This window comes from Epinephelus fuscoguttatus, linkage group LG13 (assembly GCF_011397635.1).
Source record: "Epinephelus fuscoguttatus linkage group LG13, E.fuscoguttatus.final_Chr_v1".
Lineage (NCBI taxonomy): Eukaryota > Metazoa > Chordata > Actinopteri > Perciformes > Serranidae > Epinephelus > Epinephelus fuscoguttatus.
The window spans coordinates 2,980,618-2,994,297 of NC_064764.1; the positions used below are offsets into that span (position 1 = coordinate 2,980,618).

Consider the following 13,680-nt stretch of genomic DNA (forward strand, 5'->3'; position numbering starts at 1 on the left):
TTGGGGACTGTGTATTTCACTCACGGCTCCAGGCTGCAGCCATACAGTCTTGGGACTGCAAGAAGGTCTGACCGGGTAATACCGAAGGTCACCGGAAAATACCGAAAGCCGCGGTGCCTGCTGGGAAAGTACTTACTCGACAAGCCGCCATCTTTCTTTGTAGAGAGTTAGTAGGACAAAATAACAACCTGATTTAGATGGTTATTTCTCCAAAATAGAATCATTGAAGCAGTTCTTTTTGGTCAGTTATTGTAAATAATAAGTTTACAGAAGACCAGGTGGAACAGAAGTCCAGATATTGCCCACAGATCAGACATAAGACTCAGTAGTTTGGTGCAAACGCTATACTGGTTGAGGTGGTCAACATGGGCCGATCTCGGAGCCGCAGCTCATCCCGGTCAAAACACTCCAAAAGCAGCAAGCACAGCAAGAAACGGAGCCGGTCTCGGTCGCGGTCCAGAGACAGGGAGAGGTCAAAGAAGCGGTCCAAGTCCCGAGAATCGAAAAGGAGCCGTCGCAGAGAATCTCGTTCTCGTTCCCGGTCCACCACAGCCTCGTCCCGCAGAGACAGAGCAGCCTCGCCGCCGGAGCGCATCGACATCTTCGGCAGGACGCTGAGCAAGAGAAATGCTCTGGACGAGAAGCAGAGGAAGGAGGAAGAAGAAAGACGGGTAGAAATGGAAAGGCAAAGGAAGATGTAAGTATATTTTAATAAGAGACTCGGCACTTACAACGTTACATAACGTTGCCCGTATTGAACCGTAATATATGCTAAGCTAAATGCTAGGCTAACTGCATTTAGTTGTATAGGTAGCGTTAGCTCTTGCACAAGCAAGCTAGCCGCCAAAGCATGCTAACGTTAGCTAGGCTCTACTAGGCCCCGGCTAACGTTACACAGGAAGATTATTATCCCTGTCAGGGCAGACAGCTGCACCGCTGGGGCCAGCTCATCATTTCAGCTCGTTTACCTTTAGTTGTAATGTTAGTTTAATTGTGAGACCATTTGGGATTTTAAGACTACTGAAATGGTATTTTATTTTTTACTCAGATAATGATTCATAATGTCAAAGATTTCGCATTTGTGAAGAGGGGGTGATCAGTTTGTTGTTTAGAGTCATTAAAATCTAAAAACAAAGTAATCATCCCTGCAGTTCATGCCCATCTGCTATTGTCATTGACTGTCACTGACTGCATTGTCAATGCAGCAGATACCAAGACAGGTCACTGGTCCTTAATGTAGGCTAATGCATTAAGCTTAGTGCTGTGTTGTGTGTCACCCACTGGCTCTGATCAGATGATAATTCACAACAACCACAGTTGTGTACGTCATATATTGAACAACTATACCTAACGGTGTAAGGCGTCAGCAAAATAAATAAAATAGAAAATCATGCCATAAATTGTACTCTGAGTTCTGGGTGCTTGTCTGATTAAATAAGCACTTTTAAGCTCCTTACCTTCTATCCCTAACTTTTCCATAAGGTGGTTAGTAGATGTTGAATATTAGATCAATGCATAAATTAGTATGGAAATAACAGTTGGAAGTAGTCTTACAGAAGGAGGGGAACATACAACAAAATTACATTGTAGTCATCATATTTCCTAATGAAAACTAGAGCCTGACCGATCTGACTGATCGACCTGTTGGCCATTATTGGCATAGATATCATATACCGGAGATAACCTCGTTGACTGCTTCAGTCCGTTTCAGCGATCCGTCAACGTCGTCGCCATCTTGGGGAGGTCACTGCCGGCTGGCTCGTACTGTTGTGTACAGGGATAAGTCTTCAGCAAACTTGGCGTGCTCACTCAAATGTCTCAAAGCGTAATTAGGTGCCGGTCCAAAATATTACAGCAAAGCAGAAAAACCAGACACCACTCACTAATAAGCATAATATTTTTTTAATATAGTGAATTGCACGGCAGCAGTCAAACAGACGCGTTTCAGCTCATAGCCGTCCTCAGCGTTAGGAAATGGCCACTTTAGAATGAAAATACAGACAGTGCTTACTGACCCTCATGCCGACAAGAAGTCCAGTGTAGTTTTTAATCCACAAAACCTGTTTGGGGTATCGGAGGATAACAGCTAGGAGTGCTGTGTTTATATGGCAACTTGCGCGAGACTAGCTGATGGCTAGTTGTGGTGCTAGTTCTTGAGTCTTGCACGAGTTGCCATGTAAACACAGCAAGTCTGAAGGGCAGTGAGAAATTGTGCTATAAAAGTGGAGTAAATTATGTCTTTTCAAGTCAATTTTGCATGCCGCGGCTTCAGGGCACTTGGATTACGACAGATGAGCCGTTCTGATGTTTTTAAAATGCATTAGTGGAGTTTTATTACATTTTCAAAATATGGGTTCCGTGCATTTCAAGTGTAGCTGTTATTCTGGACTTCTTGTCGGCATGAGGGTGAGTAAGTACTGTCTGTATTTTCAATCTGAAGTGGCCATTTCCTAATGCCGAGGACGGCTATGAGCTGAAACGCGTCCGTTCGACTGCTGCTGTGCAATCCACTATATTAAAAAGTATTATACTTATAAGTGAGTGCTGGGAGGTTTTTCTGCTTTGCTGTAATATATTGGACTGGCACCCAATTACACTTTGAGACTTATGAGTGAGCACGCCAAGTTTGCTGAAGACTTATCCCCATACACAACAGTATTAGCCAGCCGGCAGTGACCTCCCCAAGATGGTGGCAACGTTGACGCACAGTAGCCACAGGAATGAGTCATCGATGATAATATATATCTATGGTTATTGGTTTATCACAGATATATCAGTATCAGCGTTTATGTTGGCCAATATGCACCGATATGAAAACTTTGTGTTTTAGAGACCATCATGCAAAAAAGATGCGTGGGATAATATATAATAATTAAATCCCCAATGAAGTTTACTGTTTCAGTGCACTGATGTTATTTTTAACAGTGCAGTTATCGACCCTCCGGTCGATGATCGTTCATCAGCGATTTCACTAGATGGCGATAGGACGATAGGATATGGACAAGATCGGCCAACTCTATCAGGCAGGTTCTATCTGTTGGACAGGGAAGCGACTATTGTGAAAGTGTGTGTGGTAGCCAGAGGCACGCAGACACCTGAGATCTGAGGTGCTGCACCACACCTGGCCTCCTGAGTGGCTCTTTTTTACTGCTTAATGGCCACAGGGCCACTTAACCAGGTATACAGATGTAAATATCACGACACAGAGAGTTGGTAGATAAGCAGCGACTCAGGCCTGGGTTAAGTAGGGTCTCTGGTTTCCCAGTGGCTGACAGAACGAAATCAGATCTAGGCAGGGTAGGTTGTGTGTTTACAGCTGTGCCAGAAGCAATGTGACAAGACGCCTCCCAACTCCTAATAGCTTCCTGTTCAGAGCGGAGGGAAAAAAACAATTTAAAAGCATTTTCAGTAAGTAAAGAAAATGACAATTGACTTCCATCTGCAGTAAACCATCATTCTGCTGCTGCAGGCTCATTCATCCCGACAGGGTATAGAAAGCTGGTACAGTAAGTCAAATCACACACTTGGAACCCCTGAACTGTGCAAGTAGCCAACCTGTGATTTGGCCATAACATGGATGGTTTCATTCTTAACACGTTAATGACTTGGTAAAAAATGTTACATACTTATGATGAAGTGTTTTAGGTTGGAGCTTACGTTACATCAAGATAGCACTGTGGATGGCAGCCTTAGCACTGCACTCTCTTGTATCTTTTCCTAATCTGCAGTAAGCACTGTTCCCCTGCAGCTTTTCATCCACCAGTTCATTGTAACTGCATCTTCTTTCATCATATCACCCTTTTCAACATTTAACAAACTCTAAAAAAGTCGAATTCCATACTATACACTAAAAGTATAGTACATATTAGCTGTGTACTAATTGTTATACAGGTTTCCAGTAACAGTATAATCTTGCACTAATCAGTGTCAGTGAGAAGGCTACTTTTGGAGCTCATCACCATCCACATTTTATTTTAATGTTTTGCATTTGTGTTCATATCTTCGTTTCTGGATTGCATTGTGAGACAACAGTTGCCTGTGTCTAGACCTTTGAATCTGCCCACTCTACTGCGTTTGAGTTGACTGATTCATCTGGCAAAGTGACATGAAACAGCGGTTTCTCTTGAAATTTAAAAAAAAAAAATGAATGAATCTTATTTCAGACTGAAGACATAGTGTAACAAGTTGACAATTGTGTGTGTGACATCAAGGAAAGACAACCACTGCTTTACCTGACTCAGAATAATGTCAATTGAATCAGATTTGGCCGCTCAGTATGAATAATTGACTTGGTTCCTTTTCTCCATATAGAGATTACGAGTTTGAATGGGCTTTGATGGGTTTTTCAGGGTTACAGTGACATTCATGCAACATAGTAAACACACCAAGTTAGCCCTCTGAGCTAATGCTTGCCAACTATGCTAACAATGGATCAGAAATGTGCAACAGCATTTTTTGCTGGCACTAGATATCAACCAAAAGCCAGAGACTGTATCGCATTAAGTTTCTGTAAGCTGTAAGCTCATCACTTCTGAGCAGAAGATACCTTTTATATCAAGAGTCTGACTGGGTAATGCCTTTCTTCCTAGGCAGCTGCCTATGTCCCACTCAAGTCCCTTTTACACAGAGGTCACACTATAGGGCCACTATGAAGTCCCCTATTTACACCTCTGCATTTTTACACAGAACCAAACCACGGTGGCATCATGTTGCTCTAGTATGTGATTTTAGACGGCATGCTGATATTGCAGAAGCAAAAGAGGCATGACAGCTGTGATATGTATCACAACAGTGTCTGCCTCTAATTTAATATGTAACATAGGCATCAGTAGCACTTTCTAAATAATAAAAATGGCATAACGTGGCAATAATAATCATTTACCGTCTCTGTTATGGGGCAGCTGATCTTGTCCTCTGCTCAGAGGGTAAGGAGCTCCCGGACCTCATCGTTTTCCCAACTGGGGACGTTTTGGTGGCTGTTCTTTGAGAACTGCTAACTGTGACAAGCTACTTTCTAAATCTTCCATGGTGGTGTGGCATAACAAGTCGTCAAAATGTCACGCCCTGGCTGCCCATGGCCCCGTCCTGCCAGCTGTCCCACTTATATAGAGGTCATTTAAGCACTGTTACTATCTGTGATCCTGGCTTAATGGCGAGACAACTCCATTCTGCAATTATATCTTTTTTTTTTTTTTTTTACAGAAAGGCAAGGCGGCATAACACAGTGAAATTCTTACCTTGAAGAGGCAGTGTGAAAGGCATTGCACACTCACCCTGGGTCTGGGTCCGCAGCTACCTGTAGCAGCATAAAAATGAAGAGCCCTTTTTCTGCTAAATCTGGGGACTAAAACCGGTCCAGTAGTACACTGCACACTGATGTAAAAAAGAAACAAAAAAGATTGCTGGACTTGAAGAACCTCAGCTGACTGAGGCGCCTCTGACTACTGATTGAAGTCTCAGTGCGCAGCCCTAAAGACAACAGTATACATTTACAGCAAAATCAAAAATCATGCATGCATGCAAACTTATTAGTGTGAACACCATATAATCAAGACCTGCTTAGAATCAGTCTGTAAATATAACGTGATGGACTATTAATCCCATATAACCCACTCTTAGTTTGCAGTCACTGTAATACAGCGACAGACTTGACAGTGACCTTGATAGCACACCAAAAGAGACGAGAGGCATTTAGACTGTTACTGTAAGATGAAAGCAAGAACAAAAATGCAGGAGTGAAGCAAACCTTAATGGAAAACAGTGTTACTTGGGAGCAGCAGATCCACTGATGCCCAAATATCCTGACCGTTTTAAAAAACTGCACTTTCTGTTCAGTTTCTTGCATAAGCACACATACTGAATCAATCTGTTTGTCAAAAGGACAAATCTGGCCTGGCCCTGCTCCTGCACCCTAACCGTGTGCTCTCGCATTCAATGGGGAGTGATCACAGTGACCCACAATATTATGGCCCTGTGGTCTGTCCAGCTGTGAGCGCACAGTGAAAACGTGCACACAAAGACAACACAGTTTAAGCATGCTATACCAACCAGTGGAAAAACTACACTGGACTCACTATCAACCAAAGTCAAAAATGTTTATTGCAGTGACACCCTATGTAATTTAAATGACTGTGACAGAGACCACTGATTGAGCTAAATACAGGAAGGAAGAAACAATATTGCAGATAAAGTTTTAATAGAGTGTGTGTCATTGGTATGAGAGCAGATCAGCTTTATGATAAATCAGTTTCATCCCAGATATCCCATAAACCATCCCTCTGCGCGTCTGCTCTTATTTCTACTTTCATCTGTTTCTCTCTCCCATCCTCCAGCCGGCAGCAGGAGATCGAGGAGAAGCTGATCGAAGAGGAGACCGCGCGGCGAGTGGAGGAGCTGGTGGCTAAGCGGGTGGAGGAGGAGCTGGAGAAGCGGAAGGACGAGATCGAGCGGGAGGTGTTGCGGCGTGTTGAGGAGGCAAAGCGCATCATGGAGCGGCAGTTGCTGGAGGAGCTGGAGAGACAGCGACAGGCAGAGTTGGCGGCGCAGAAGGCCAGAGAGGTAACGCTCGGTCGTTTGGAACGCAGCCCCTCCTTTCCCTACATAGTTCCAAAACTCCTTAACCCCTGTTCCCATCTCCCTCCCAGTCACGTCCTCCGACTGATGCCTTTGTATGGAATGTGGGGACAGTGGAGGTGCAGGGACCTCCCACCCCTCCCAGTTTAATTTTCAGAATGTAATCTAGCCATGGTACAAGTTTCACTGCAGGGAGGGTATATGCAGAGCCTGGAAGTGGTCTAAGTGGTTGAATTTTATGGTAATAGAGGTTTGCCAAGGATTTTTCTGCACATGACTTACAAAACAAAATATATAGAGAATAATGATGCCAGTTTGACAGTCTCTTGACTTATCAAGTCATCCCTGTAGTTCTGTTTATCTATGAAGTTGTGGCAGGAAAATTAAACTTGGCAGATTTTTTAAACATTAAGAATCCCTGTAAATCTTTATATGGACATTTCTTACAATTTCAGATATGTGAGATGAGAAACTTTGTGCATGAACTTAAGTGCACATTACTCAAAAGGGCACAAATTAATCAAAATATTGGAACTTTATACAATGTGCACACAGTCACATCTTCTGCTCCTGCAATTCAAATCCTTTATTTTCTCGCAGCCACTTAACAGATTTTGCACCAAGAAGCTAAAAGTATGTGAATTTGAATTCCTAACAGCTGGAACTGAAGCGGCAGTGTAGTCTTTAAGGATGTCAACTGCCTGTTTCATACTTGAAAGGTGAAATGTGACTACAGCCACCATTAATTTTGGCATCTTGAGGGGATTTCCTAACTTGCCAGTGAGAGTTTTGCCATGGCAGGGTTACAACACTTTTTTTGTTCTTTTTTTCCCCCTGGTTCGGCTCAATCTTTTACTTTTCATATTTGCTAGCATCTTTGTGTATATATGTAATAAAGAGCTCTCTTTTTTAAGATGACACTACTGTTTACATTCACCGCCTCTGTTCATCACTGGCCATTTCTAAACTTTTCCCAAATTCCTAAAATTAACAACTAGTTCATATCAACTTTTTAGAAAAAGTATAGTTTTTTATGCATGGGATTAACCTGGCTGTAGTTTGAGTTCTGATAATAAATTGTTATTATGCACCACTTAGACCTCTTTAAAGAGTAAGGATAGGCAACTGTCTGACAGCCCCTGTGCACCACCTCCCAAGGCTTCATTAAGAAAAGGGGGTTTGTTTACATTACAGTTTTGTTTTGTGAGCTCAAGCCTAGTGACCCTGACTAGCACAGGGAGCAGCCAGTGGCTCGGTACTAATAGGGTGAGAAATGTAGTCCAAGCATGCCTCCTTTACCTACGTGGACTTAGTTGGTCACCCCTCTCCTGCCTTCTGCTCTGTCTGTATGCTACCGCCCTTTTCTTTCTAAATCTCCCACTCTCAGTCTTACACACTGTTGATTGATGAGACCGGTAAAACTAGCGAGGCCATTTAATAACCAAAAAGTCCAGGACAGCCCTACAGCATTCAGCTGATGAAGCTTTAGCTAGGTGCCCCCACTGTCGTAACTCTTGTGGAGATTTTCTGTCTCTGTTACACTGACATTTGAAATCAAACTTGATGTGTAGAAATGTTTATCAGATTTGTTTAATTCACAGACAGTTTGTCCTGTACAGGTTTTCTTTATCACCCCTTACCTTCTCTTTAACAATCCTTGTTTTGAGAATCTTCTGTTTGACAACATCTGCTCTTGGATACATAAAGATGGACCACTACATTTCCTGTTTCCTGTTTGACAAGGTTAACTATCTCTGGTCTAACCTTTGATCTGTTAATATATTTCTAATATTCCTTATTTTATACAGTTAAAAGCTTTTTCTCCCTAGAAAAACAAATGTACTGTGTTTTGTACTCATGACTTGCTTCTCCTGTAGGGTTGCTGCTAAGATTGATATTGTTATCTGTAAATACATTTGTGTTGTTTTTATTTTGGAAACACAACTTACCAACTTCCTAACTAGCACTTGACCTGAGCTGGCCTGCAGCCTTTCAGCTCACTCGTGACTTGTGTCCTGTACTGTAAGTGTACCATGGTGCGGTCCTTCCTTGAGCACACACACACCACTTTGTACTGTACTCTCCTTCACTCTGCTATGGTCTCAGTGGAGACTGAGCCACTGTAAAGACGAAAGGAAAAAAAACACTAAAAATGAATGGGAGCTGTGGCTGCAGGCTAAGCAGTACAGAGATCAGAGTTATAAAGAGGAATGCTGCCGGCGCGGTATGGCAGAATCCCCCCCATACCTACCCACCCACCCACCCACCCCAGGAGCGCTTCTCTGTCTCTGCAGGGGCCACACAGTCCGGACGAGACAGTAAATATTCAACCGTTAAATGCCGAATGCTTTCACCAGTTGTGTAGGTACACAGGCAAGGAAAATGCGTAGGTATACGTGCATTGGTGAGCCAAAACTATTCCCTCCTTTATATGTATCCTTTTTTTCTCTTGCTTATAATGATGTTAAAAAAAAATCAGCAATTGTATTTTCCTCTAGATTGTATTGTCTGTCATTTATATCTGTCTTCTATTTATGAGTGTGATGAGTGGGTTTCCCCCTTTTTCAATTCTTGTTTAAATTTTAAAGTCTTTCACAATAATACCCTAGGTGTGGCTTAGCTTTTAATTTTTCTAGGAGGGTGTTAACGGCTGTAGAGGGAGGGAACAAAAACTAGCGGGTTCATTTTTCCCCCACAGTTTCTTTATGCTTTTTGCCCCCTCTTTGTATTTTTAAAACAATTCAGGCTGACTGCAAAGAATGCCACAGTGTGGTCATGAGCGAGAGGCTAAACAAACTTCTCTGTGGTGTAATGAGTAAGTTGTGTGTGTGTGTGCGTGCGTGTGTGCGTGCGTACTGGTGGCAAGCGTGTGTGACAATTAGAGGGAAAGCATGTGTATGTATGTACAGAAAGTGCTTTGTGGCTGTAGCCTGTTCGTGCGCTAACATGGCACCGTGTCACCCGTCTAGGAGGAAGAAAAATCTAAGCGGGAGGAGCTGGAAAAAATCCTGGAGGAGAATAACCGCAAGATCGCCGATGCTCAGGCCAAGCTGGTACGCCCTGCTCTGTGAACAGCACAGCTGCTGCTTTTCTGCCAGCTACTGGACATATTCGTCCCATTTCAGTCAAATGCATAACTTTCCATTTAATTGTAATTTGTTGCCTTGATCACATACGAAATGACAAGCACATATTAATTGCCTTTTAACACAGCACTTACACTTAAATGTGAAATGTTTTTGTAACATAATCACACGAGAATGGGGTTTTCTTCCTTGATTCACTTTTATTGTTTGCATCATATCGATACCTACCGATTAGTTTTTTGTTTTGAAATTTAAGTTTCCTGATCACATCCAGTGATAAATAATGTCATTTCTACGAGCAGTAAGAAAAACCGACACACGTCATGTCTGGTTTTAATGTCACTTATGTGTCTTTAATTCCAAATCTCTGATTCACTGATTGAGACCTCAAGGCTTTCACCACACCACACCACAACATGACCGAATAACTTAATAGTCCGTTGGCAAGAACCACTTCTATGGAGTGGCTTTGAATTGATGGTTATCAGCCTTGGTTAGAAATCCAGTGGCTTTTCTGTCCTGCTGGCTGTATAAGCTTTAGTCTGACTAATTTGTAAAGCAGTGTTTATTTGATTCAGGCTTGATTTGGACAGCCACACCCAAAAAAAAAGAAGAAAGAAAAGTGAGGTGGGCAGTGTGATACTTGATCTTACAGGGGTATAAAGATGATGCCAGCAGTTTGTGAGTTTTGTGTCCTTGTCTGACCTTATTGTTCCTGCTTGCTTTTCATGTCCAACAGGCTGAGGAGCAGTTGCGAATTGTAGAGGAGCAGAGAAAGATTCATGAGGAACGCATGAAGCTGGAGCAGGACCGTCAAAGGCAGCAGAAGGAGGAGCAGAAAATCATCCTCGGCAAGGGCAAGTCCAGGCCCAAGCTCTCCTTCTCCCTCAAGGCCACCGAATGAGACTGCTTCCCCCTTCGTCCACACATCACACCCTGCCTTCATCCCCACCCAGCTCTCCCTCCTCATCATTCGACCCCCCTCCCCCTCCTCCTCTGTGGAACGCTCGCTTCGTTTTGGAAGTGCTGAAGGAAGGCCGAGGAATGGGGTGCAACCTGATGTGTAAACTTGCTCGTCTCTGTTAAAGGCCTATGTTGTCCTTCCCGGCCTTGAAGAGGAGGCAGCTATTCAACCTTGAAGGACCTGATTACTTCCCTCCATCCTTCTTCATCCCCACCGCACAGATGACTTGTTTGTGCTTTTTTTTTCTTTCATTTTTTTAGGGAACTTGAACTTTTGATGTAGAATGCTATAACATGTCCCTCGCCCTGTAAGTCTTAATTCTGGTGTAACAGCGAGTAACTGTACGCCTGTGCTCTTCTTACATGTCTTCACAGCCAGCAAACAACAATAGAATGCCAGTCCCTGATACAGAAGAGTATGTGTGACTTTGTCTAGTTCAGTCTACTGTAAAAGCTTGTGTGCAGCTTGGGAGTTGGCCTGTGGTTTTCCTGGGTTTTTTTGGTGGTTTTTTTAAAATAAGGTTCCTAAAATGGCTGACACAGTGGTAACAAATCACAGCCAAGCCTTTAAAAGCACAGTTCACTTCCCGTCCAGCTGACAGGTTTGTGTCTTCCACCTATCTTACTTCCTTTGCCCATAAGCTGCATTCACCATATAAATCCACAGCATCTCTCCTTCCTGCTCCAGCTCTGTCTGCCATCTCCATCATTTTTTTTCCTAAATGACAGCAGCATGTCGACCTGAGAGGAAATGTAAAGCTTGCGTTAGATTTGAAGTCACTGCAGTGCAGGGGAGCTCAGCTTCGACTCCCAAGCTGCCCATGACTGAACCACAAACCTACAGCAGAATATGTGTCTCTTCTACAGCAATGGGGCCTGTGGGTAATGGAGGAGAGTGGACATTTTCATGTATGATGTAATTTTATTAGCCTTGCTGTGATGTGCTGAGTCCCACTCCTCCTCCTACCTAAGTTAAGATTGTGTTATAAATTGGATCCACAATTAGAAAACAAAAAGTGACAGTAATGGTAAATACTTGAGTTTTGTTTTATCAGACTCTTAAGTGAAAACAGTGAATGGTATGAAAACACCCAACCACACAGTTGGTGTTCTGTCCCTGAGTTTTGTTGTAGTAAATTAACTTGGCAAGGCACCTCACTTGGTAAGTCTTGATTCGTGTAGGATGGACAAGTTCAGGTAAGATAAGGTTTGAGGTCAGCGGCAGTGTGAGTGTGCATGAGTGAATGAGCGAGTGTGTGTGCATGTGTGCCTGCATGCGAAAGTATGTGGTTGTGACTGACGAGCTGACCTCAGGTGGGTATAATGACTTTTTATGTTGTGGGATTTTGAATTTGTCATGTAATTTTCCCCAATTGTCAAGGGACTGGACAGTTCAATAAATCCATTGAATGCCTCCACTGATGTGTGTGTGTGTCTGTGATGATCTTACGCCACTCGAGTTATTCACCAAGGGTTAAACTAAAAATAAGTGCAGAGTAAACCAATCTGAACTCAGTTTACCAGGATTAACTTTACTTAGAATTGGTTTCATCAAGGGTTCAAGCTCTTCCAAATGAGTTCAGTTTCTCTCTGACATGGCCCTAATTCAAACTGAAGTCACTTCACACAATTGTTTTAAATAAGTAGTCATTTGACCTGGTCAATGACAAACTTTAATGGCATTTCTGGCAGCGTTTTAGGTTTTGTCAGCAGGTTATTGCACACTACGATCCATTTTCTACCCTTGGGCCATGCGGGACCAATACATCAATGTCAAGTTAGCCAAATCCCTGTAATAATAGCGTCTAATGAGTTGGCAGCTCCAGTTTGAGACTTGTGCAGCTGCTGGTTTGTTTCCAGCAAGTGAAGGCTGACGTGACAAAGACTGAGATCACTGCTAACCGACCGTGAGTTCAGCAGGCACGGCCTCATTCTGCTGTTTATTGCATTATTAAAATGGCCAGTGCAAATACACATGGATTTCATCAAGGGAGGAATTATATATTGGGGAATCACTCTACCCCAAGACATTGGTATAACATATATTGCCATGTGATTAAACCACACACTGCCATCCAAAATAGTAATTAGCAGATGTAATCATAACTAATTAAGTTATTTTAAAAGTGTTTTGTATTTTGTCTTGCAATTAAAAAAATATGTCAATATATCATTTTGCACTTGAAGTGTAATTGTGAAAGTAAATATTCTGAAGTTGTTAATGTAAGGGACTGTTCTGTGCTTATGAGGGCAGGGGGGGGAATACTCAATTTCTTGAGGATATTCTGTTTTAGGGGAGGGGCATACAACCGTTGTATTTATTTTTTGCAGATTTGAAAGAAAACAAAGGTATGTTTTCTTTAAAATTGCCAAAATTACACTATTTATCATAGCCAGAAACTGTAAAACAGAAATTAGCATTGGATTTAAAATTTGGCCAAAGATAAACCATGTGCAAGAACTTACCAGCATGCACAATAACAGTCAAAACTGTTTTCTTTTTTTCAACTCCAGGGTCATACATTCTCTGCCAGTCACTCAGGGAGGTTCAAGGAAAAATATTTGTAGCTTTGGAAGGGTAAAAAAACAAAGTCACACCCCAGCCGTCTCTCTCCTCTGATAAGTGAAGATCAGTACCTATTGGCTGATTAAACTCGAGGCACCAGACTAACTTCTTTACCTAGAACAGAGTAGCAACATTGCTGATTATTTCCATACCTCTCTCATGAAGTTAGATTTATGTCAATATTTGTGACCCGCGTGTGAAGTTGGCTGCAGTTTAGAAAATACACCACCTAGTCCATCACCCTACACCCGTCTGATTATCGGTGAGAGGTCCTCCGGTGCCCAGCCCAGCCCGCTCCGGTGCACCGCGGAAGAAACAGCTCCACCGTCCCGCGGCCTGTGAGCTCTCTGTCCCGCTCCTGCCGGTCTCTGTCAGCTCCGCGCAGCTCATTGCAGTCAAGTCCAATTATTATAACAAGGAGGAATTGTAGTTGGTACAAAAACAGCTGGCTTTGAAAAACGTTTTTCCCCTCGAAACAGTTTTAGAGAGAAT

At 42.8% G+C, this 13,680-nt stretch overlaps 2 protein-coding genes across 2 annotated transcripts in view; one reads left to right on the forward strand and one right to left on the reverse strand.

Moving 5' to 3' along the window:
- The window catches only part of LOC125900101 (uncharacterized), a 549,677-nt gene that overhangs the window by 495,255 nt on the left and 40,742 nt on the right, over positions 1-13,680 (reverse strand). The window lies entirely within an intron of this gene.
- arglu1a (arginine and glutamate rich 1a) lies at positions 123-12,040 on the forward strand. The gene is made up of 4 exons (XM_049594895.1): positions 123-697; positions 6,333-6,558; positions 9,543-9,626; positions 10,399-12,040. The coding sequence occupies exons 1-4, from the start codon at positions 366-368 to the stop codon at positions 10,561-10,563; spliced, it is 807 nt and encodes a 268-aa protein (XP_049450852.1). The 5' UTR covers positions 123-365; the 3' UTR covers positions 10,564-12,040.